The following is a 26,052-nucleotide window of genomic DNA, read 5'->3' as shown; positions in this document are numbered from 1 at the left end:
CGAATGGAAATGATGTCCTTGCCGATTCTGTGCAGTTGCAGGGTGTACATGACATATTCATGTCATACTTAGTCAAACGCTGTCTCAGAATTTTCTCAGTTGTCAGTTATTGTGCTTTTTAATTACCATCTGAGTAGGATAAGTCAACAGCAAATACTTCCACTCCATATTGAGTTGCTCACACCACCTGGAATTTTATTTGTTTCTTGGGATTTCTCATTCCTGTAAATAAATAAACATAATATTCATTTTTACCGGAAAAATTAATTTCAGAAATCTGTAGTCAATAGGGAGACAGGCTGGATCTGGAGTCCTTTGAGCAGTTACATATATTGTTCCTTGTACTGCAAACTCTAGGCTGAGTCAATCTGCTCTACACTATTTGAGAATGATTTTCTAGACTGTTACTGTTGTGAAATGTTTTGCTTCCATTTACAACCTCGTTACTATGGGGACTTGGGTAATGAATAATCACAACATTAAGAGATTTTAGGGGTCTTTTTATATTCCGTTGTCTTACAGAGAGGCTTTAAGAGGCTTACAGAAATATATACGTTAAAATAAAATTCAAATAAGAAAAACAAATTAGGACCGAAGGAAAGTGAGAGTAGGAAAGAAGATGAAATCAAGATTAAGGATGATATACAAAATGCATGCTATAAGGTTCTGAACAATTTTTTTAAATAATCTTAACGCTGGTTAATTAAACTGAAAAGAGAATATCCAGGAAAGTTCTGGAAAGTGTTTCTGAATCAACAGCGTCTTAGTGTTTGGATTGATGATTTTTGACTGTACCTTCTTGTTTAGATGAATTGAATATCAGTGTTTACTGGGATTAGTTGCACACTTCCTACCCATATTGACCCACAGACACGGGACCCCGGTGTTTCAGAAAATGTTTAATTAATTGCCACCATTTAAAAATTGAGAGATTAAATCATCTGGATTTCTGGCTTCACTTGAAAAATTAGGATCTGGTAAGACCAGGCTTGTATTCCTACATGTCAGAGATAGCTGGGGCTGATCAGTGAGAGCCCTTCCCCACTGTGCACAAAATCCCCAGTTCCTTCAAGAGTCCCCACCTGGTTCTCTCCACTCATTTACAAAACCTGCCTGGGCTGGGTAGACCCCAGGCTTTTGCATCCCCTGCCCTAGACCACTTGCCTCACACTAAGAATGAGGAAACTAAAGCCCAAGGAGGCTACCCAGGGCAACAAAGCCGGTGAGCTGCAGAACTAGTCCCTTTGGTACACTATTACACCATTGTGTCAGTTCAGTTTTGTTCAGTTTAATGAATGACTTACCTTTGCTCAGCCCAGTTATGAACTGGGCATAATCAAGAGTATAAAAGCCTGTGTTTCAGTAACAGGTACAATCCATTAATGTTGGTACGACATTTACCCACGCCAATCAAAATCTGCTAATTTGTACTGTTGTGTGATAGGGTCAGGAGTTGCCATTAATCGTTAGCTGTCAGTCACGTGTAACATGAACGTGTTGTTTTAACAAAATGGATAGAATATACGTGGAAATGTAGTTGTAAAGTGAAGCCCCTGTAACCATCGTCATTACTTCAGGCAGTTGGTGGGCAGAGTTGGACACGAGAAGCCAAGTCTGTTTGGGGTGTCACTTAAACTGCCTGAGCCCTGAGAGAAGTGTCCATTGTTCTCTTGTCCTTCCAGTGCACTTGGCGGCTCCTCAGCTCTTCATATCCCAGCTTTTCCAGGAGGAGGATGTCTCATTGATTATGTTCCTCAAGTGTGCCACCTGCTCACCAACAAGGTAAAAGCAAGTCCTCTGCCTCCCCCACCTCGTGAGGCTCCTTCCTCCAGTGTCACCTACCCAGCATCACGGTGCACACCATCCTCTGCACCCCATCCTCTTAGTCTCAGCCTCCGTGTGACATCGGCCTTTCTTACTCTGAATTACATCTCATCAGTTTCTCTCCTGATTTCTTTGCCCTCCTTCCTTTTCTGAGGATTCTGACCTCCTGTTCCAGTCTTATCTTCATCTTTTAAATGTATATCTCCTGTTTCTTGAATTTCCTTTATGCCCTAAGTTTTTGCTAGATCTTACACCTCCTTACAGTTTAAAATTTTTGAACTTTCATTTCCCAATTATCTGTTGCATGCGTGTGTGTGTGTGTGTGTGTGTGTTTGCCACTAGTTAATATCACAGTAATTCTGTAGAGCTGCTTTTATCTCTTCCTGCTTTTCTGTACTGCACTTCTTAATAGTTGGCTCTTGATTCTCCCTGTCATGTCTAGGCGCAGTTTGCCAGAGTCCTGCTTCTAGGGGCAGGATTTCCAGGTCAGCTTGTCTTATAGTCAGGCACATCAGATTATCTAAAGCCGTCTCTTAGCTGTGTTAATGAGCCCTTACACTGGCAAGTAGCTGAGTGTCCACTAATGGTTGTTGTCAGCTATTTCTACAAAGTATAGAATATGCTTGTTAATGTCCAGCCAGTGTATGTAGCTAAAAACCGGAGATATTAATCCGCAAGCAATACTGACTTTGTTTCTTCTCCCACATGGACTCAGTTTGCTTAATTCCCCAAATCCTATTTTCTTTGCTCCTGTTGACTTGTTCACAATGGCTTGGAAAATAAATCTTTTGTTTGTCTCTTTCATTCAAAAGATAGCTCATCTCTATATAGAAAATATTTTAGAAATATAATAATATTTCAAAGTCTTCAGTATTATTTTTTAAATGTCAGAGAAACTAAAATCTGGCAACTCCACAGTCTGTGGGCTCGGTCCAGATTCCAGGGTATTTAACTCTCACAGACTGGTTGCTGCTCATTGGACCAAATTCCCCCAGCCACTGCCCTCCTACAAAACTGATCAGAGCACAGATTTCTTATTTACACTGGGGGACTTTGCACTGCCTTCAAATCTAGATATCCCAGTATTATAGAGAAAAATGCAAATTTGGTCTTCCAGAACCAAGAAGAAAAGCCTTTTTAAAGCTCTCCAATTGAGATTAATTTCTAGTCATACATTTTCCTCAAAAAAATTGTAATACCATTTTCCCAGAAATACAAGAATCAGTCAGTTTTTCTTATCTGGTTCCCTTTCATTAATTTTGCTTGTCTTTTAAAATTGACGTTCTTCTCCTTGCCACAAACGAGGACAGTATGGGCTGCTTTTAGAAACAATCTCTTCAAATGAATTTCCATAATTACATTGGAATCTATCTTTATAGCCAGTTTTGTTGTGGGTTTCTGTTAGAATGGTTTTCTGTTTTTAAAATCAAGTATACAGAACTGTTTTCATCCCCTTTTTAAACAAAGCCACTTAAGCAAACTTATCATCTGTTTTTCTTTTCCCAAAATAACATTTCTGATCCTGCATTAAGCCTGCAAAGCAAGCACTGTTTTTATAAAGTGACATAAAACCCCTGTTATATAAATAGAATTGTTTTACTTTTAAAGGGTACAAATGGCTATCAGTACCAATTGTGTCAAGGTTATTTCAAGCACTTTATCTCGGGCTTTTGTTATCCATGGAAACTCAGTGTGACTACAGCCAATATAAACGATTTGGGGGGTCTTTTTCTCCCACTGTTTCTTTCAGCCATTATGAAGACATTTCATAAGGAATGTATTTTTGTGTTAGAAGCTGATGGGTAAATGACTAACTTTCAGATGCCTAGCTTAATGAGTTCACAAATTTTTTTTATAGAAACTGTCATTTGGTGATAACAAGGAAATATAAAGAGGCAAAATAAAATCTCCTGTTGTAACACTCCTTATTCTGAATGTTATGAGCTTAAAAAGAAAGAATTGAGCATTACTGTGCCTTTTCAATAGGCGTTGTAGTTCAAGATTACCAAATAGACCCACTGGATGAGAGGAGGCTCTTCTTTGTAGAGAATTCCAGCTGATAAATGCAGATGGAATGAGAGAATACAAAAATCACCATTTTTTCAGGCCCTAGTGAAGTAATCGATTCAGACAAGGATCTCTGACAGATACTAAAACCATTAAGTAAAAGGTTCATGGGAACTAGATCTTCCCATGCTTTGAGGGGTGTACCCCTGGATTACTCACTATGGCAGAGGGGAAACACCCCCTTACAGTAGAGTGGTCTGGCTGGCATCGCCTTAACCAATGATCAAACTCAGTGTTACCTAGGAAGTTTTCTTGCCCAAAATATTTAACCTGAATCTAGTCACACCTTTAGCTCTAACTTCCAATTTTAGGAAATACAGAAGGTAGAGAAAAAAGGAAGGAAACAATCAGAGAATCGAGAATACAGAATAAGACAACTAGCCCAGTCTCTTTGGAAAGTCAATATTATATACACACATCCACATCCCAGGAGGTACTATTATTCTATAGTAAAAGACTTTCTGAATTAAATGCCTGATCCCTGTTTACACCCTGCTTTTTTCAAAAATGTTTTGGGGACAATTGGGAAGTTTTGAAAATGGACAGCGTACTAAATGAATTCAGAGAATGATTACTAAATTTGGTATAATAACAGTATTGTGGTTATGCAGGAAAATGTCTTGTTTTTCGGAGATGCGTGCCTAAGTGTTTAGGGGCAAACTGTCATGATGTCTCTAATTTCCTTTGGAACATTTCAGCAAGATTGATTGACAGGTTGATAGGTAGGTAGATGGCTGGATAAAGCAACTAGACAAAATATTCACAGTTGTTGAATATAGGTGTGGGAATATGGGTGTTCAATTTGCTATTCTTTCTACTTCTCTGAATCTTTGAGATTTTACATAATAAAATGTTTAATGATTTCCTACTCCACTTCTCAGCTTTGGGTTCTATTCCAGGTGCAGTATGTGATTCAAGGATATCACAAAAGAAGAGAGTATATTGCTGCTTTTCTCAGTCACTTTGGCACGTAAGTTCTTTGTTTAAGCCACGAATCAATGACGCACTCACGTCCTGATGACCCTAATGTAAGGGCTTGATTAAGAAAATAGCAGTTCTTCCGTATGATACCTCCGAATGCCATTTTGATTCTTCTTGGTGTGTTGCTTACACTGAAGCTCCCAGGAAGACTTTTTTCTTTAGCATTCTTTAGCAAATAGTAGAATCAAATACCTTCCCTGGAGCAGCGCATGACTAGCCCCAAGCACTGCAGTAACAGTGGGCGTAAGGCCTGCTTCTTCTCAGTCTCTTTATAGTCTGCACAACACTTTCACCTCCGTCATCACAGAGCAGTCATGAGGTGAAGCAGGCAGGCATGACTGGCACATTCTACCGAAGAAAGCCCCAAAACCTTGGCCAGTTCAGGCACCCGGCGGAAGTCACACATCTCAGGGAGAGAAAGCCAGGCTGGGATCCTGTTCCCAGGACTCAGGTCTCCTGATAGGACCACCGCTCCCCACAGGGCCACAGAGATTCGGGAAGGAAGTCTGGCATTAGACACCATCACGATGACTCACCCTTGGGATTAGGAGTTGGAAGAAGGCCCCACAAGGGAGGAGGGAAGTGTATAGCTGCAGTTCCAGGGTAGACATCTCCTCCCACCCTCCCTGTGCTCTGGCCCTTTCCTTTGCCCGAGGTGGGCTGCTCTGCAGCTGTTTCCTTAATGATGGCAGAGCCCCTATCAACCGTCCCCTCAGGGCTTAGTTGGGGAATGGACTTTCCTCACGGTCTTCTTTAAAAGGTGGATCCCTCTACCTACCTGGGGGGACTAAGCCCTAAGGGTTTTAGTGGTCTAGTTATCTCCCACCTTATTCCAGAGAAGTGGTGTGTGTGTGTGTGTGTGTGTGTGTGTGTGTGTATTAAAATTTTAAATAAGTAAATGAAGAAATTAGGGCAAAAGGAATAAGAAAGAGAAGATGAGGTCAAGAATAAGGTTGGGGGGACTTCCCTGGCGGCTCAGTGGTTAGGACTTCGCTTTCCAGGGCAGGGAGTGTGGGTTCGATCCCTGGTCGGGGAGCTATGATCCCACATGCCCCGAGGCCAAAAAAACCAAAACATAAAACAGAAACAATTTTAAGAAAGACTTTAAAAGTGGTCCACGTCAAAAAAAACCTTAAAAAAAAATAAGGTTGGGGTATAATTTTACAAATGTGGCATAATTATAAGCAAAATTTCTGACTCCTCAAAACAATTTCAAGAAATTTTCTCATTATCCACAGTGAAATTTGTCATATCCCCAAAATAGAAGTATCAATATCTAAACAGTATGACTGTCTCTTACGTGAGTCTCTAATACTTAAGATTTTTTTCAGCTTTATTTATGAGCATTTTGAGAAAGTGCTTATGATACAAACAATGGTTAATAAATGACACCGTTAGTCTCCTCATTTTTGAGTAAGATTATCTTTCTTGTATATAATCGAAAATGCAGACGTTAACACAATGACCTCCAAAGCAGGGTGCACATACCTCAGGGGTGTGTGCCCCACCTCACTCCATTCACGAAAAGGGTGAAAATCGAATTTACACTTGCTTTTAAATCTCATTCGGTTTATGTACATTTTTGTGTTTTTTTATACATATAATATAGTAATACTTGTATACAATTACGAAATCATATACAAGTACTACCATATACTGTACTATATGCGTAATGAAAAGGATTCTGTGCTTGTTTTTGCTTACGGGATGCAGGATCTAAAAAGTTTAGACATCAGTGTTATAATGTTGAGTAAATTACATATCCTTAAAAGAAATACAAACTGGTGAACAGAGTTGTTGACTTAAGTCAGCAGATCTTAGTGATGTATCAACAGTCTTTGAGCAAATCACTAAGCCTTCAGTGCCTTAGTTCCCTTACCTTCCCAATGAGTTCAACTGTTCCTTCCTACTTAAACCTGGAGGCCATCAGTATTAATGGTCTGATTGGCCTGACTCAGCCAGGATGAAGGCATCTCTAAGGACAATAAAGGCCTCCTTGTATGGACAAGAGAACATTATCCTTGTCCTCGCTGTGTGGTTAGTATTGGCACATTATGGTAACACCCCCTAAGCACTTAGCTCTTGAGGGAAATGAGGGAGGTGAGCCTATCAGAATTCTCTCCAGGCCCTTCCGTGCTCAGAGGCTGTTCTCCATTGACGCATGAAGCGTGCATCTCCCATCTGAACCCAGTGTCCACCCAGCTAACATTGCTACTTTGTCTTGAGCCTGGTGGGGAGGATAGGGGGACCCAAGAGAAAGGATTCCAAATCCTTTGGAAGAAAGTAGTATATAATCCTGTAGTTAGTAATATTGTCACTGCTTGTTACTGTTCAGTGCCTAAGTGAGTGAGATTTCACTATCACTATACAGACATAGGGTCACTGTTGCCCTGATTTCTTCATTTGTCCTTTTGCTCATCACTAATAACTAACATTTGCATAACATTTTATGGTTTACTTTACTTGTTTTTCACAACTCCATGATGAAGTTTACAAATATGATTATATTTGTTTTACGGATGAGGAAACTGAGGCTCCAAAGGTTAAGTGATTTGCCCGAGGTTATAACAGATAGTAAAATGGCAAAGCTGTAACTTAAACCTAGCTGCTTTCATTCCAAATCCCACATCCTTCCTGTGGTAACACTCACTTGTCTTAAATGCGTCTCGGATTCAATAACCCTGACTTTATGAATATATTCTTTACTTGTGTCCATCTCCTTTATACCTTGTTTTTATGAGGGTTTTTTGTTTGTGTGTATGTTTTTATTACTTAGGGGTGTCGTGGAATATGATGCAGAAGGCTTCACAAAACTCACTCTGTTGCTGATGTGGAAAGATTTTTGTTTTCTTGTACACAGTGAGTATACTTTTGCTACTAGCATGTCAGCCCGCATTTAAAAATGTACTAAACCACATGTAATAATGAATATGACAAGCTTCAGTGTCCTGACTTGGTTCCTCTTACTTTAGCATAAGTCTATTTACTGCGTGGTCTTCAAGAGAAAATATCTCTAGATCAGTGGTTCTCAACCAGGTATCATTTGCTGCTCAGGGGACATTTGGTAATGTCTGGAAACATTTTTGTTTGTCACGACGGGTAGGGGACCAGGGCTGGCGGTTGTTGTTACTGGCATTAGTGGGTAGAGGTCAGAGATGCAGCTAAACATCCTACAGTGCGTAGGACAGGTCCCTAAAACAAAAAGTTGTTGACTCCACAACGTCAGTAGTGCTGAATTTAAGAAACCCTAGCCTAGAGAGATTTCTGTTTTCAAAGTATCTTTCCAGATTCAGGCCTCAAAACTTTCAAGATTACTCAAAACATATTGCTTTGATCATTTGGTTATCATTCTTATTAAGTGAAAAAAATCTGTAACTTTGGTAATATATAATATATATCTTAAAGGTGGGACTATGTTTTAATGAATTCCTGACATGACTTCTCAGTGTTTTCCACACCGTAGGCATATTTAAATTCCTGTTGTATGATATTAGTCAGTAAACATTGCTCCAGCTTTCGCTTAATGGATCATTTAGAGCCTCTTTTGTATATTTCTTTGTTATATAAGAACCAGTGACCCATGGTGCCAGGTTTGAGTTGCAAGTCGGCTACGAGCTTTATTCTTTAGTAATTTGATATGCAACATGCCCAGACTTCAAGCTAAAGGCACAGAAGTTTCAGCTCTCCCGAGTCCAGTTACAGAAAAGCAGTGGGTTTGGGTTGACTTCACTCAGTATGTAGAACTACCCTAGACTTAAATGAACTATTTCAGGATGCACAGCTTTGGCCCTGTTTAGCCAAGCTGTCAGTGTAAAGATAATGACTTGGGGGGATTTTTCTTCCCCAGCAGTTTTACTTTCTTGGTTATGATTTGCTTAGGCTAAAATAGTTCTTAATTTGTCTTACCTGATGTCACATCAACAGATAGGAGGGGAAGAAACCCCAAAATGTCCATAGTGGTAGAGGGAAGAAAACGCTAATGAAAACCTTACCACGGTATGATCTACATAGAGATAATTGAGAGTTGGCCATACGTACTTTTAAGAAGTTGGTTATCCCTGTCGTTTAAGGTATTTCCCGGTGATAACCACCTTGTCATGCAGTGCTTCATATGGAGCTCCTACTCGAAAACTAGTCTTACATGGGGACCATCTTTTCAAATGCATCTGAAAAATGCAAGCATGTTGCTCTATATTAATTATGCGTACAGATAAGCAGAGAGCTGGAGAGGTGAAGATTTTCATCTTGGGTGTGCCTCCAACTAATTATATGACCTTGTTCAAATCACTAGGACAAGCCTCCCTCTGTTTTAGTTCCCCCTCATGTCACTGGGGATTCGGTTGGTGAGTCCTGTGGAGACATCAGCAGATGGAGCTTAACCTACAATACAGGGCCAGGTGGAAGAGGAAGTCCCACAGTCAAGGCCTCCTGGCACTCTCCTCTTTGCTCACCATCTTCTGTGGCTGTACTGAGCGGAACTTCGTACTGCTGCTTCCAGCTCTCACTTTTAATTCTGACCTTATCACGGCTTTGGTTTTCTGTTCTGAGTGTTAATTGCTTCCTGAGATCTCACTTCCTATTTGCTCTGTCCACTTTGCCCCACCATCTTGATCCCAGTGATTCTGTTTCTATCCTGGTAACCTGAACCCCAGATCCTGACTGTATGCTTGGTTTGTGTCTCATGACCCTGGACAGCTGCCTGGGGGATTAGTCTGGTGTGTTTCCTCCAGCCCAGCTCAGCAATAGGGACCTGTACCCTGCCATGAATGGTGGTGGCTATGGTCTGAGGCCTCCGGGAGTAGCTGTGAGAGAAGGACGCAGAAGGAAGGACACACAGGAGGACAGTTCCAAACAGTAAATTAGATGACTGCTTCAACCAATTTCTTCATCCCAAAGTGGCATGAAATCTCAACAGTTTGTCCCGAAACTTACTTTGGTCTCCTAGCCATGATCCCATTTTCAAAAAAGATGATGTCAGGGCTTCCCTGGTGGCGCAGTGGTTGAGGGTCCGCCTGCCAATGCAGGGGACGCGGGTTCGTGCCCCGGTCCGGGAAGATACCACATGCCGCGGAGCGGCTGGGCCCGTGAGCCATGGCCGCTGAGCCTGCGTGTCCGGAGCCTGTGCTCCGCAACGGGAGAGGCCACAGCAGTGAGAGGCCCGCGTACCACAAAAAAAAATAATAATAAAACAAAAGATGATGTCAGATCATATCAGATATAAGGGAAAAAAGATATCCTCAGCACTGATCTTTCTCACCTGTGTTTTCCACATGCAACTCAAGGCTGCCTGTGCTGGCGGGGCCTGGCAGGAGAGCTGTTCCGGGATAAAAGAGCGTCCACCTCTCAGCTCCTGCCGGCTCTCCTCTCAGTGCGTTCAGTGTCACGGCAGTTCTTGTTCCTTTGGAAGGTCTATTCCCCAAAGAATGTTTTCCCCACAGTACTGTGTATCCACTATTTCTTACAGCCCCTTCTCTGCCTTCCTCTGTCACATGCAAAATTAAGTCCTAAAGTCATATTTTCACTTAGTTTTGATTACCTTCTTCAGAAACATAGAACCCCCAGACACTCATTAGAACAGGTACAGGGACCTTGAGATTTGTTTAATTTACTTTTTCCGAAGTGTTTCCTTAGGCTCTTACTCCTTTCCTCCCCGGGCCGTTTGCTCTCCGCTCTTAGCGTCACGGCCCACGTTCTGGGCTCTTTGGCAGACAAGACCTTGTCTGTGAATCAGGGGATTTTGATGCTGTCTCCTGCTCCGTCATTAACTCACAGCCTGTCTTTAAATAAATTATTTCCACCCTTTTGCTACTTTCTTATATCTAAAATGTAGGACTTGTAACATCATAGTGAAGCTTGGTTAGGTGATGCATTTTATCCAGTCATAGTTAAGCATCTGAAACTCACCTTCTTCTGGAAGCATCTGCTTGCTTGGTTACAGCCCCCATGGCACCACTTATTCCCTTTTTTCTTGTCATGAAGATGCGAGTTGAATATGGGGTGGCAGAGACTTAATGAGAGAACATTGCCTTGAATTATTCTGAGATCTCAAGAACAAGAAAAAGGAAGAAGGAAGCGCCTAGAGATGGAGCCAGTCTTCTGTGGCTGGTTCACTGCTCCATGCAGATTGAAGACCTGGCAGGACACAGATAACGTCTCTGGTCTCCCCCACCCTCTGTTCTGCCCAGGCCCGGGAAGAGGTTTGTCGAGAGGGCAGGTGCTGGCAATAATTCCCAGCATTCTGGATGCTAGAGGAAAGAGGCAGTCCTCTCTTGAGGCTGATGGCTGTGACCTCAGACCTTGCCAGAGTGTTCGGAAGTAAGAATGCCCTAGGGGAGAAAGAACATTGTACGGATTCTGGGATCTCTCAGGAGACACTGCAACTTCCTGGCATTCTGGCAGTTCCAGGAGTGGGAGCTCTGACCATGGAGAATTTTCATCCATTTATTCCTTCTTTCTTTCCTTCATCCATATCAACATATCGCAAGAGTTGGAACCACAGCAGGATCAGGGACTTGCTTTCATTCAGAAACTGTTTTCAGAAAGGTTTCCTGGCCATCATCTAAGAATTATCTGTAGTGGTTATGTAGGTAATTCTGTATTTGCCAAGCTGTATTTACCTCTGGAGGTAGATGCTATCTTTAAGGCAGCAGCTTTTCAGAATACTGGATGACAAGAGAACCAGATAGCAAGGCACAGTAACACAGAACAAAAGCAACCACTGGGGAAGATTGCCTGTTTTTCATGGGCCCCTGTCAGCTGCACTATAAGGAATGCAGCTGCCTAAGGTCGCAGGGTTGCTGCTTGGAAGGAGAGGGTATTGAGATCTTCTGCAGTTACCTGTAACTCCTTGGTAAATGACCCTTTGAGTCATCCAGCCCGGACCATAGGCCTTATCTCCCTGGCAAAATACATATTGGACCAAATCTGACCATTTTAGGTATTCCATTTCATTTCTTCTCTTCTCGACCCCTAACCCAATCAATTTAATCCAATTCACCTGAGTTCTGAGTTGATGGCGAACCTGCTGTGTGCTCAGTATTGTGCTAGGTCCCAGGGGATATAAGTAAATAATTCAGGCTTGACCTTAAGACACATAGAGTCTCGAGCAAGGGTTGGTTGGCCACAGCCTATGGGCCAAACTCCACCCTGAGTCTATTCTTATATGGCCCTTGAGCTAAGAATGGTTTTTATGTTTTTAAAGAGTTGTTAGGGGAAAGAAAAGGAGAATATGCAACGAAAATGGTGAAGCCTAAAATATTTCCTCTTTGACTCTTTACGAAAGAAGTTTGCCAACCCCTGATCTAGTTAATGAGAAAAGAGATCAGATAAAGGTGTGGTACACTGATACGCATTTTTAAAAACAAATATTCTCTAAGCTCGCTTACTGTATGCAAGGAACAAAGTGATGATGAGTGACACAGAGAAAACTTCATATGTTATATATATAAGAGAGAATTAGAAAGAGAGACACTGTCCCTAATGGAGTCTAATGAGAGAGACAGACAATAAAGAAGTAAACTAACAAATATATGTTACAGATGGCGACAAATACCATAATGGAACAAAACAGAGGGCTTTGAAAGAGGCTAGGAGGGGAGCTGTTGTTAGGATGGTCAGGGAAGCCTTCTCATAGGAGCTGACATTTCAGCTGAGACCTTAATGAGCAGCCATTCAGGTTCAGTGAAGAGATTTCAGGAGAAAGAAAGTCCTCTTGTGCAAAGAACTACAAAAGGTAGCAAAGGGCTTTGCATGAGCCAGTGTGACTGGAGCACAGTGAGCAAAGAGAGTCACATGAGAGAGTTTAGAAAGAGAGTCAGGGCCAGATAAGACAGTGCCCCACAGGCCATGTGTGTCAGGATGGAGTGGTAATAAACACTTGAAAAACAATGGTTTAAGCAAGATAGAAGCGTATTTCTTTCTTGTGTATAAGGAAGCAGTCCAGGGCTGGAATGACATATCCAAAGGTCACATGGGACCCAGATTCCTTCAAACTTTATACTCCATCATCCCTTGGGTGTGACTTTCTTGCGTATAGGCCAAAAAAGCTGTTGGAGCTCCAGCTGTCACAATCCAAGTAAGAGAATAGAGAAAAGATGGAAGGAGGGTACAAACCTTCTCATTTAATGAGACTTTGAAGAAGTCTCACGCACCACTTCCAATTACATGTCATCGTTCTAGAACTTAGTTCATAAGGCCTCAGCATGTGTGCTAGGGCAGACTGGGAAATGTAGTTCTTTTTCTGGGGCAGCAAACGCCCAACTAAAAATCAGAGTTCTTTTAACCTGAGTGAGAAAGAGAGAATGCCGATTTAGTAAGAAACTACTAGTCTCTTTCAAATCAAGGAGAGGAGTTTAGATATAGGTCAAGTTTCCATCAGAAAACCAGATGGCACATCATACAGGTAACTAGGGAGAATTCAATGGAAGGACTGTGTTCAAAGGTGTGGACAGAGTTAAAGAAAACCAAAAGGGATGGTTAGCAGCAGCAGCGAGTCTTTACCTTCCCTAGGACTGCATGGGCAAGAGGAGAGTGTGGTTACCAGAAGCTGGAAGGAGCTATAGCTGTAGCTGTAGGAAAGGGTTTCCTGGCAGGAACTGGGGGAAGCCTTTGGTTGAGGAAGGTAGCTACTACTAACAAATGCAGGAAGGATTATTTCTCCTTTCAGTTCTATTGGTTTTGTTCTTAGGTACACGTACGTTTATAATTGTTATATCTTCCGACTTATTGACCCTTTTATTGTTATGGAATGTTCCTTTTTGTCTCTAGATATTTCTTGTCTTAAAGTCTATTTCATCTGATATTAATAACCCATCCCAGCTCTATTTTGTTTATTGTTTGCTTGGTATACCTTTTCCAGCCCACTGCTTTCAACCTTTTTTTTTAATGCCTTTAAATCTAAAGTGTGTCTCTTGTAGACAGCATATGGTTGGGTTTTGCTTTTGTGTACATTTAAACAAACTGCTGTTTTATTGGAGAGTTTAATCCATTGACATTTAATGTAATTATTGGTATAGTTGGATTGGGGCCTGCCATTTTGATATTGTTTGCTGTTTGTCTCATTCCTTTTTTGTTTCTCTTTTACTGCCTCATTTTGTGTCAAACAAATGTTTTTAGTGTACCATCTTAATTTCTTTGTTGATATTTTAGCTATCTTGTTTTTTTCTCCTAATTTTCTTAGTAGTTTGTTCTAGAGATTGCAGTATGCGTCTTTAACTTAACACAGTCTACTTCAGTTTAATAGTGACTTAATTCTGGTAAAATATAACAGCGTTGCTCCTCCTTCTCCCCCTGTTTGTGCTATTATTGTCATATATGTTATATCTATATATGTCATCATGTAAATACAACAATACAGCCTTTTCTGTTAGTTATGGACAATCTTATATTTTCAAAAGAAGTTAAAAGAAGAAAACAATTTTCATTGTATTTTGCTCTGTCCATTATTTCAGGTAGGTCTTAGTAGGACTTTGAATGCTCTGTTGCTCCATTTCACAGTTGCTATAGTAGAGGCAGAAGGAGGTGGCAGGGTTTATTTGTTCTAGCACATGATGAGTTTCTTACTCTGATTTTTTTTCTTTATTTTCAATAATTAAAGCTCACACAGATTCCCTAATATACTTCTTTTGGTATTTGTCCTTATCTGTCTCTCTTTCCACTCATTTGGACGTTCATTAGTTTTAAGCTTACATTAGTCCAGAAAACAGTAATTTTGCTTTACAGAGAGCTCAGCTTCTGGTAAGTCTGTTTTTTTTTCTCTTTTTTTTTTTTTGAAAGCTAGAGGAAATTGACAACTGCAGACTAATTCTGCTAGTCATTTAAATAATTCTTTCCTCATAGGCCTGTAATCAAGGCCAATAAGCTAGAAATCAGGACAGCTTTTGAAATTTTAAGTAAAAATCAGAGCCTTCTGTTTATTGTTGCAAATGCCCCTTCCAAGCTCTGATTGTGTCAGGCTGTGTGATTGCTAGTATAACCAAAGAAATTATTTGCATTGATGTGTCACTGTCGTTTCACCACTCAAAGCAAAGCTGTGAAATTGACAGCCACTCAGCTCCTGAGCAAAGTGGTGTGAACTCATCTCTTTGCCACAGAAACAATGTCTAGTAGAATATTTAGCAGCAACAAACAAGATGGCTACTAGATAATTCAGTAAAACCAAAACTGTGTGGTTTCCCAAACCTGCTTGCTTTTTGGATACAGATCTCATTTTTATGTAAATAAATAGATTTGAAGAGTAAATCAGAATCAACAAAGTGATTAAAATTAGGAACCACAATGATATGCATTAGAATTCATTTCAAGCCAGATTTATAAAAAGTGTGATATTATTTTAGAATCAATATATTTACTTCAGATCAGGAATATGTAAAGCTTTGTGATTTAATTTTATCATTTTAGTAGTAATAATAACTATCAAAGCAACAGGAACTAAAATTGATTATGAACAAAAAGTGAAATCAATCAGTTCTCTGTACTGTTCAAAATGATTTAAAAATATAGAAAAAGATAAAAGAAAATCTACTTTCTAATGCAAAATGCCTTTTTGCTTTGATTAAGAGAACTATGGGTATTTTAGATACTTTAAACATTTGGGTTAATTTTTATCCTGGACTTCCTTGAAAGTGGTTAGCTCTGCTGGGCAAAGTGGTTTTCGTCTTTTGATTACAAACACACCCTCTTCAAGGTTTACAGCTCAAATAGCTCCAGTCCTTTAGCAACCACTGTCACTATTTTGATTCAAATTGAGACTTCTGTTTCATGTTTAGAGTCTACTTCCAGAAAGTCTTTTTTTTGTAATTTCTGACCCTGGTTTGAGAATTCATTTCATTAATTTTCATTGGGAATATTCTCTTCATTCTAATACCTTGTGAGACCTCTTCAGTGACCTTAAAGGACTTCTTGTAAGGAAAGAGGTTGTAAATCAGATACACAATACCAAATACCCTCTTATATATGTTATATTATTCTTTTCAACTGTAATTGTTGGAGTAAAGTAATTGCTAAAGTGAGTTTATCTGATTAAAGAAAGGTCATGAATACTCAGTGATTTTGACTTAAAAACATATGCAGCGGCTTTGAAATTAACAAATTGTAACCCAAGAAGGCACCTCACTCAATGAAAGAAAGGAAGCTGTTTACAAAGAGTAACTTTTATAATATCAATCTCATTCAGTATAACCTTCTCTTAGAATCAATTTTAAAGTATTATTGAAACACGGGCATTATTTTGGTTGTAAAACTTTTGCTGTTGTTGAAGATAATAGTTACAGTAACAATAGTTAACAAATATTAAGTGTATACCATGCTCTAGAAGTTGTTCTCAGTACCTTGCGTATATATATTGTTATTCTTCCTCACAACGTCCTTCTGAGGATAATTACTAGTAGTGCCCCATTTTACAAATGACAAAACTGTGGCACAGAAAGAGTAAATGTGTTCACTGTGACAGAGTTAGGATTTAAATCCAGGAACTGATTCCAGAGCCTATGTGCTAATAAACGATATTACTATAATGCTTCAGGTCATTGGTTGGCAGTATCCCCACGTATATGATGAATGTCGAAAGCCTTTGGAGTTTCACAGAGAACTGTAAGTCCCAGGAACAAACGTAGAGGGTCAGTGACCATCCATGTACTGGGAGATATGCATATACTGTCTCATCTCCCAGGAATGTAAGTGGACATCTCACCAAAGACATTACTGATCTGAAGGCAGTGAGGCATGAAGCTAGTGTCACTCCTCAGTGATGGTGACAGTTGGTCTAGCTGTGATCCCCTGTCCAGTGGCACAAATATATTGGCTCAAGTAGGGTTTCACTCTGTGGCCATAGAAAGAGAAAGGTAAGTGGCTTAATTAAGGAATTATCAGCTCCTGCAGCCACTATAGAAAACAGCATGGAGGTTCCTTAAAAAACTAAAAATAGAGTTACCATATGATCCAGCAATCCCATTCCTGGGCATATATCCAGAAAAGACGAAAACTCTTATTTCCAAAAGATACACGCACCCCAATGTTCATAACAGTGCTGTTTACAATAGCCAAGACAGGGAAGCAACCTAGGTGGCCATCAGCAGATTCATGGATCAAGAAGATATGGTATACATATACAATGGAATATTACTCAGCCATAAAAAAGAATGAAATATTGCCATTTGCAGCAACATGGATGGACCTAGAGATTATCATACTAAGTGAAGTAAGTCAGACAGAGAAAGACAAATATTATATGATATCACTTATATATGGAATCTAAAAAATAATATAAATGAACTTATTTACAAACAGAAACTGACTCACAGACATAGAATACAGACTTATGGTTACCAAAGGGGAAAGGGGGGGAGGGAGAAATTAGGAGTATGGGATTAACAGATACACACCATTATATATAAAATAGATGAACAAGGATTTTTACTGTATAGCACAGGGAACTATATTGAATATCTTGTAATAAACTATAATGGAAAAGAATGTAAAAAAGTATATATATATATATATATATATATATATATATATGAATCACTTTGCTATAAACCTGAAACTAACACAATATTGTAAATCAACTATAGTTCAATTTTTTTTTAATGAAGATTGGGGTTAAAAACAAAAAACAATAACAAAACAAACAGAAAAGAATTACCAGTTCCTGATTATCAAAAACTAGATTTAACCTGTTTAGACGTAGTAATGTGGTCAGTTATAATGGTTCATTATACAAAGTCCATGCAAACCTACAGCCAAAGAGGCAACATAGATGTGGGGTAGCCCAGGTTCCAAGACAAGTGGGAGTGGTAGGAACTGTGGCAAGCTGCATGCTCCTTTACATGATTTTGATTTTTTTTTTTTATACAGAGTACAGTCCAAGCATTTCTGTGGGCTGGATCTATCCTGATAGCCTATGAATCTTTTTTTAAAAAATACTTTTTATTATAAAAATTTCAAAACACAAAAGTAGAGAGAAAAATATAATGAACCCCCATGTACCCATCACCCATACTGTAGTTTTGTCTACCTTCTTTCTTTTTTTTTTTAAATTTTCTGGAATATTTTGAAGCAGATGTGAAATATTATTTCACTTGTAAGTAATTCAACGTGCATCTCTAACAGATAAGAATTTTTTTTAAAGAGCTGTATCCAAAATAACATTATTACATCTAATTCTTTAATATTATCTAATTCCCAGTCTGTGTTCAAATTTCCCTGTTTGTCTCAAACATGTTTTTTTTACAGTTGGTTTGTTCAAAGCAGGATCCAAATAAGTCAAAACCCATAAATCTTGAAAATCTTTCTTTAGAAAAGAAATGTGGACGCAAATAATGGATATCACCACCCATTTTCCTTCCCCATAATTTAGTTAAGAAAGTAAGGGGTGGGGCTTCCCTGGTGGCGCAGCGGTTGAGAGTCCGCCTGCCGATGCTGGGGACACGGGTTCGTGCCCCGGTCTGGGAAGATCCCACATGCCGCGGAGCGGCTGGGCCCGTGAGCCATGGCCGCTGAGCCTGCGCATCCGGAGCCTGTGCTCCGCGATGGGAGAGGCCACAACAACAACAAAAAAACAACTAAGGGGTGATATCGTTGAAAACATCGCTTCACCCATGGGCCTATATAAGACAACCTCTTAAGTTAGTGTACCACCTCACAGTTTTAAAGTGCTTTTAATTATCTTATTTACAATATGAGCTATCTATCTCTATGCCAGTTTTGAATAGAATTCTTAGCAGTTAATTGAATGGTTAGAGGTCATCTTGCCCAGGGGTTTTTAACATTTTTTTGTGCCAAAGACCCCTTTGGTGAACCCTATGAATCCTTTCTTCAGTGTTTTAAAATGCATAAAATAAATTATATAGTACTACAAGGAAGCCAATTATATTAAAATACTATTATCAAATCTTTAAAAAGTAATAACAGAGATATAAGAGCTTCTTTGTTAATACCTTAAATAGCAATATCCATGGCGAAACTAATAACCACTGCAATTTTGAAATAGTGATGAGCGTAAAGAATATTTGAAGATATGAGCAACAACCACAATGTGATATGAAAATATCTGTGATTTCTCTTGATAATGATGTCAAGGTACTGCTAACACTGCTACAGTTGGTTGCCTGCATTCATAATCAGAGGAAATGCTAAATTTCAGTTAAAAGTAGTGAATATAAAGACATACATTTTTCCCATGCAAGTTCCCAGATGCCCTGAATTTTATCCAAGGACCCTTGTGGAGGGGGAGGAGGTGAAGGGTGCATGGACCTCAGGTTAAGAATCTCTGAAAACTCTCTGTATTACAGGGTTAGGATGTGGCTGAATGCCTGGACCAAGGCCATGTATGATGTTAGGGGAAGAATAGGACTAGAAACCAGGTTTCTTAAATCCAATTATTTTTCCTATGTTTGAATGGCTCAGTTCTAAGATACTAAGACAGGTTGAGTACTTTTACAACAGTATGTGTTCAGTATTGTACTGCTGACATCTTAACGCTAGCTTGAAGAACTGAGTAATGTTCAGCATAAGGAAAAAGCCAGAAAATAATGCTCGGATTTAAGGTTTAATGACTTTTCCATTTGCATACTGTATGCTTCCTAATTGTACAAATTCAACTTTCGTAAGTCCACGAAGCATATTTTTTTCCATCTTTTTTGAGGTGTAATTTCCATATAGTAAAGTTCACCCATTTTAAGTGAACACTTAAATGAATGTTGGCAACCACGCACGGTCATAGAACTAGCACCGCAATCAAGACATGGAACATTTTCATCACCCTAAAAGGTTTCTCTTGTGGCTTTGCAGTGAATCCCCTCCGTTGACCTCCAGCCCCAGGGAGCCACTGACCATATTTTCCATTACTATAGTTTATTCTGTTATAGAATTTCACAAAAATGGAATCATAAAGAGTATAGTCTTTTATATTTTCTTTCTTTCACAAGTCTTTGTGTGGACATATGTTTTTATTTCTCTTTGGTAAAAACCTAGGAGTGGGGATGCTGGATCATATAGTAAATATATGTTTAACTCAGTAGCATACTGCCATACTGTTTTCCAGAAGGCTGTAAGTTGTTACATTCTCACTAACAGTGTATGGGACTTCAGTTCTTTCACATCCTCTCCAACACTTACTATTATCAGTCCTTTTAATTTCAGTTGTTATAGGGTGTGTAGTAGTGCCTCATTGTGGTTTTAATTTACAATTCCCTAATGGCTAGTTGAGCATCTTTTCATGTGCTTATTTGCCAAGTAAGTTATTTTGTGAAGTGTCTGTTCAAATCTTTTTTCTGTTTTTAATTGGATTGTTGTCTTATTTTTGAGTTATGAATTCTTTATATATTTTGGATACAAGCCCCTTTTCAGTTATATCTTCTGAAGATCTTTTTTCCCAATCTGTGGCTTGCCTTTTCATTTTCTTAACTATGTCTTTCAAAGAGCAAAAAAAAATAAATTTTGATTAAGTCGATTTTATTACTTTTTGATTTTAAGGGCCATGCTTTTTGTGTCCTGCTTAAGAAATTCTTGCCTAATCTAGTTCAGCAAGAATTTCTGCCTTGTCTATTCTAAAAAGATTATAGTTTTAGCTCTTAAATGTAAGTCTGTGATCCATTTCAAGTTAATTTTTGTGTATAGTGAGAGGTAAGGGGCATGGTTCTTTTTTTTTTTTTTTTGTAAACTAATAACCATTTGTTCCAGCACCATTTGTTGAAAAGACTGTCCATTCCTCATTGAATTACCTTGGCACTTTTGCCAAAAATCAATTGATCAAATAAGTGTATATCTATTTCTGTAATCTCTAGTCTGTTCCATTGATCTATGTATCTATACTTTCATTTTATAGTAAGCCTTGAAATCAGGTAGGATAAGTCTTTAACCTTGTGTTTCTTTTTTCAAATTGTTTAGGCTGTTTAGATCTTTTACCTTTTCCTATACATTTTAGAATTAGCTTGTCAGTTTCTTCACAAAAAGAATGATTGGGATTGCATTGAATATATAGCTCAATTTGGGGAGAATTGCCGTCTTAGAAATACTGAATCTTTCGATTCATGAACATGGTGTATGTTTTCATTTATTTACATCTTCTTTAATTTCCATTAGCAGTGTTTTATAGTTTTCAGTATACAGGTCTTGTACATCTTTTGTTAAATTAATTCCTAAGTCTTTTAAGCTAATGTGATTGGAGTATTTTTTTAATTTTCATAGTCTAATTGTTCATTGTTAATATATAGGGGTACAATTGACTTCTGTATGTTCACCTTTAGTAGATTTCTTAGAATATTATGTACACTCTATATGTCATCTTCAAATAAAGACAGTTTTACTTCTTCTTTTCCAATGTGTTTTCCTTCCTTCCTTCCTTCCTTCCTTCCTTCCTTCCTTCCTTCCTTCCTTCCTTCCTTCCTTCCTTCCAGTGGCATCCAGACCTCACCTATGCCATAGTTATTCTCATTTGTTTGTTGATTTAGTCCTTTATTCACCACATATTGAACATCTGCTTTGGTTCAGGCACTTTCAAGACTCTAGGGATACCGGATGAATGCTGCCTGTTCTGGAATGGCTCAGTCTAGTGAGGAAGATAAACATATAAAAACAACAGTGAAACATTTAAAGTGCAGTGCTAGGCGTACACCAGATGTTTGGGGGATGCAGAGAAGGGACACCCAACCCGGTAGGACAGGAGGGCTGTAAGAACATTTCAGACAGAGAGGCTAGCATAAACAAAAGCACTGTGGGAAGACACAGAGTATATGTGAGGAACTGTAAGTGGCTTAGAATTCTTCTAATGTATCAATATAATAGAGCCTGAAGAGTGTCAGACTGACCTAGCGAGTCTGTAAGAGCCCAGAACTCAGAGAGCATCGTATACCAGTCTGACGGATATGGACTTTATCCTGAGGATAGCAAGAAGTTACTGAAGAATGCTCAGTAGAGAAGGGGCGTATATTTGCTTTTTATAAAAAGAGATTATTCTGATATTATGTAGAAGGTGATTTGAAATGTGAACCTAGAAACCTAAAAAGATAGTTTAGGGAAAAGATAATTAGACCTGAACTAGAGCAGTCATGATAGAGATGAAGGGAAAGAAAATATTTCAAGAATGGAAGTAAAACTGGCAAAACTTAGTAGTTGATCCCTGTCAAGGACTAGGAAGAAGTAGGATGATTCCCAGATTTCTTCCATAGGCATCTAGACAGCCCATGATGCCATCATTTGAAGCAAGGATTATATTAGGAGGAGCAGATTTGGAAATGTTGAGCCCAGTTTGGGATATGTTGAATTTTATGAGCCCCTGGATATGCAGGTGAAGAGTCAACGAGTGAACATTTACATGAAACAAATGCATGGTGGAGGCTCTCACCAGCTTCACCTGGAATCTATCCCAAGCTAGAAACCCCTGGTCATCCCCAGTTTGGATGATTCAGAACTATTTGGCCTGACTGAACCCTTAACAAAAGGATTCAGTCATACTTCACACTGAATGGGGTTCTGGTTTGGAACTTGAAACCTTGTTGGTAACTTTTCCTCCCATAGAGGTGGTCCAAATTCTTGACATGGCCTGGCCTGGAATGTACTGAAAGAGGCTTTGAGGAATGACTTCTAGACTGAGAATGACCCTTGGCTAGATTTAAACCCTTGTATTCAGATAGGTGAGGGTGAAGGGAATGTCGAAACACAATTAAAAGGACAAATACTGTGTGATTGCGCTTATATGAGGTAGCTAGAATAGTCAATTTCACAGGGACGGAAAGCAGAATAGAGGTTACAAGGGAATGGGAAGACAGGGAGTGGGGAGTTGTTGTTTCATAGGTAGAGTTTCAGTTTGGGAAGATGAGAAAAGTCCCGGAGATAGATGGTGGTGATGTTTGCCCAACAATGTGAGTATCCGTAATGCTACTGAACTGTACACTTAGAAATGGCTAAGATGGTAAGTTTATGTTCTGTATGTTTTACCACAATTTTAAAAATGAACAAATAAAAAGTTCATTAGTAGGCAGGCATCTTATTCACATCTCATCAGTCTCAGTCAACCTGGTATTTTTTCTTTATCTAATTCATTCTGAATCAGAGGTTACCAAGATGACAAGAAGTGACCTCTAATGATAGGTGGTGATGATGAAGATGATAATGCCATTGTTTTGTATAAATAGTGTCACTTATTACTGAATGCTTATTATGTGCAAAGTACTGGACTAAGTACTTTACATTCCTAATTCCATATAATTCTCTCAACAGCCCTGTAAGATGGCTACTTATCCCCATTCTACAGTAGAGGAAACTAAAGCACCTAGAAATGAAGTAACTTGCCAGAAGTTGCACAGCTAGTAGTACAAGGGAACAGCATTTGAACTAAGACCTTTCCAGAACTCTTGTTCTCAACAGTTCACTAAAGCTTCCCAGCCCACGCGCTAGGACATACTGCTGGGTTGCGGACAGGCTACAGATAGGCTACTGATCGTTTCAGTCCTTGGAGAAGCTGGACCCTATGGTCAGTGACCTCTGCCAGCCTCATAAATTTTTCCCATAGTGCCATAAAATCATAGCACTTTCTGAGTACATGTTATGATTTGAAAGAGGCTGGGGAGCACAGTACATATACTGTCTAACATTATATATGTAATATAGTATATATGTCTTGCCATTTCTGTAACACTTAAAAGACTCTAGGTATGTATATCATCAGGAGAGTCCCTACCCCAGTGTACATGGTGGGTACGAATCCTAAGTCTTAGTTCTTTTCTGCAAATGAGTTACTTCTCCCAGTGCTACTTCTGATGCTCCCAACTATGAATCTGTCTCTTTGTACTGTGAGTCTTTTGAACTCTCCCAAGTGTTGAAAAGGTGGATTAAGGATTCCCTGTCTCCAGGGAAACCATAGTACCTGCCAGTGATCAGCAAACTTTGCATACAGGTGAGTCTAGTGAAGATAATTACAAAACGAATCTATCCATGAGGCCAGGGAATTAGCAAACTACATTCACATTTTAAATGCCAGGCACCTAGCAATCTCTGACCTAAACCACTGTCACCCCTCAGTTTGTTTCCCAATAAAGATACAAATTTAGTTCTGTGCATTTTTCCAGTTAGTCTGTCAGGTTAGACATAGGGTCTCATTTAGCTTTATAGGCCCTAACATTTGTAGAAATGGGGTTTGTCTTTTTATGTCCTCCCAGGTGGCAGCTGCATTTAACTAACTCCATGAATGTTTAAGCATATTCTTTGTGACAGGCACCATACTGAATACTAAAGATATAGGGCTGAATGGGACATGTTCATTTTCTAAAGGAACTCACAGTCTGCTGTACTCAGATTCCCTGAGGCTTCTCCCAATGAACAGTCTTCTTTAAAACCTCTTTGGCTATGCTAATATTTCTTATTTTTTCATTTGGCTGTAGCCTGGAAACCTCATATGTTTTGTAAACTGTCTCCTGTGTCAGACAAATTAAAAGAATTTGCAAAGTTAATCCTTCAGCTCATGTTTGGTTGAGACCTCAGAAATGAATTGTGGCCTCAGCAAAGCACCTCCCAGTGGCATAACCTTTGTTTTATGTTGGAAGAAGGGAGGGGGCCAAACCTTCAGTTCAAATCATTCCACCACAGTCAGTCAATGAGAAGGTAGAACCCATTTCGATGGGACAGTGCTTGAACATTGTGTTTACAAGGAGATGAAAGCATGCGCAGTTGGCCTCCAACCAAGACGACAGCATACTTCAAAAGACCCATTCTTCTGGGAGGTGAACAGCCCAAGATTGTAGGCTTAGTGGACTCTGCAGAGAGTAGACAGAAAGAGACTCTACACTCAAAGGTGCAAAGACGGTTTACTCCAACATGGTTCATTGTTTCCATTATGGCCGAGATCGTGGAGGCTGCGGAAAACCAACACAGTCAGAAAGAATTGCTTCTTGATTTCAGCTTTTCAAATTTAATTCTTGTAACAACTAGAAAGTCCTTTGAAACAACCTGGGTTTAACTTCGGTACCCTGAGAGCATTTGTGTTTTAAGCCACGTAAGACCCAAGGAGTTACTGACTAGTGGTTGTAGTGCAGAAGAGGGAGGAAGGACCTCAGCTGCTATTTCTAATCTCATTTTGTCTGGTAAAGTGAGTTAGGTCAGCCTCAGTTTCCCCATGTAAAGTGATAATATAATTAAATCAGTTGGTGTTCTTAGACATAGTAATAAGGTAAGTGGCAGAAAATTGAAAAGCGGGGGTTGCTGCACCAGTGGTCCCCACTCCATGACTCCTGAGTATTTCCAATGTGGGGAGACATGAAGGAGGTAAGACCTTGTCCAAAATTCTCTGGCATTTGCAGACTTGTACTAACACACACACACACGGGAACACACAAATACACACCCCAGTGATAACACTCAGCAAACTTCATCCTCCTGGAACTAAGTAAGGCCGTGAGAAAAACAAAAGTAACTCTCTCTCTCTCTCTCTCTCTCTCCACACACACACACACACACACACACACACACACACACACACACACAATACAGGAACGGTCCCTAAGAATGTCCCTTAAATTTTTCATTTTATTGTTTGAATAGGCAATATATTCACCTAGTTTAAAAAAATGCACACTATGAAAAGTCTCACCCTCACCCCTGCTCAATCCACCCTGGTCCTCTTCTTGTCACTTTTATTAGTTTTTCAATTCCGGCTTGCAGAGTTTCTTTATGTGAATAATATAAATATATATTCTTGATTCTTTTCTTTCTTACATTAGAAGTAGCATATTTCACACTCTGTCTGCACCTGGAACAAGTACTTTTATCTTGTTACCACGGATGTGCAATCCCTAACATCCCCTCAATCTTGGTTGCTGAGTTAACACAAAGACTCAGAGCCCGCAGCTTTCCAGCTCTTAAAAATTTAGGTGGGATTTGTATTATGCTTTATCATTCCCAAGTTGTTACTAGAAATGTGTCTTCAACATCCTGTATAACACTTTTCAATATTTCAAAGTACTTTCCTATTTATCGTCTCATGTAATTTGTATCTCCCCAAGCCCCGTGAAGTTTTAGGGCAGGTATTGTCCTTGTTTTAAGGTGAAGAAACCAAGGGCAAAGTCATGTGCATTGGGGCACACGCCTGGGCCCCAGGGCCATCCTCTGTACCTAATGCGACTTTACATTTCTGTTTTCCAAAAACAAGGGAGAAATTGCCTTCCTCCTTTTGTTAATACTTCTTTCTCC

At 39.4% G+C, this 26,052-nt stretch overlaps 1 protein-coding gene across 9 annotated transcripts in view; it reads left to right on the top strand.

The window, feature by feature from the left end:
* BABAM2 (BRISC and BRCA1 A complex member 2) overlaps positions 1-26,052 on the top strand; it is a 462,266-nt gene that overhangs the window by 360,986 nt on the left and 75,228 nt on the right. For all 9 annotated transcript variants that reach the window (XM_022574181.2, XM_089923326.1, XM_089923328.1 and 6 more), the window contains 3 exons: positions 1,683-1,782; positions 4,791-4,861; positions 7,649-7,731. In XM_022574181.2, the coding sequence (XP_022429889.1) occupies positions 1,683-1,782; positions 4,791-4,861; positions 7,649-7,731 (254 nt within the window). The remainder of the gene's footprint in view (positions 1-1,682; positions 1,783-4,790; positions 4,862-7,648; positions 7,732-26,052) is intronic.

This window comes from Delphinapterus leucas, chromosome 13 (assembly GCF_059928025.1).
Source record: "Delphinapterus leucas isolate spDelLeu-1000000601 "Yukka" chromosome 13, BTC_Dleu_Yukka2, whole genome shotgun sequence".
In the NCBI taxonomy this organism is placed as follows: domain Eukaryota; kingdom Metazoa; phylum Chordata; class Mammalia; order Artiodactyla; family Monodontidae; genus Delphinapterus; species Delphinapterus leucas.
Note: the sequence above shows the minus strand (reverse complement) of the source record. Positions and strands in the feature narration are given on the sequence as shown.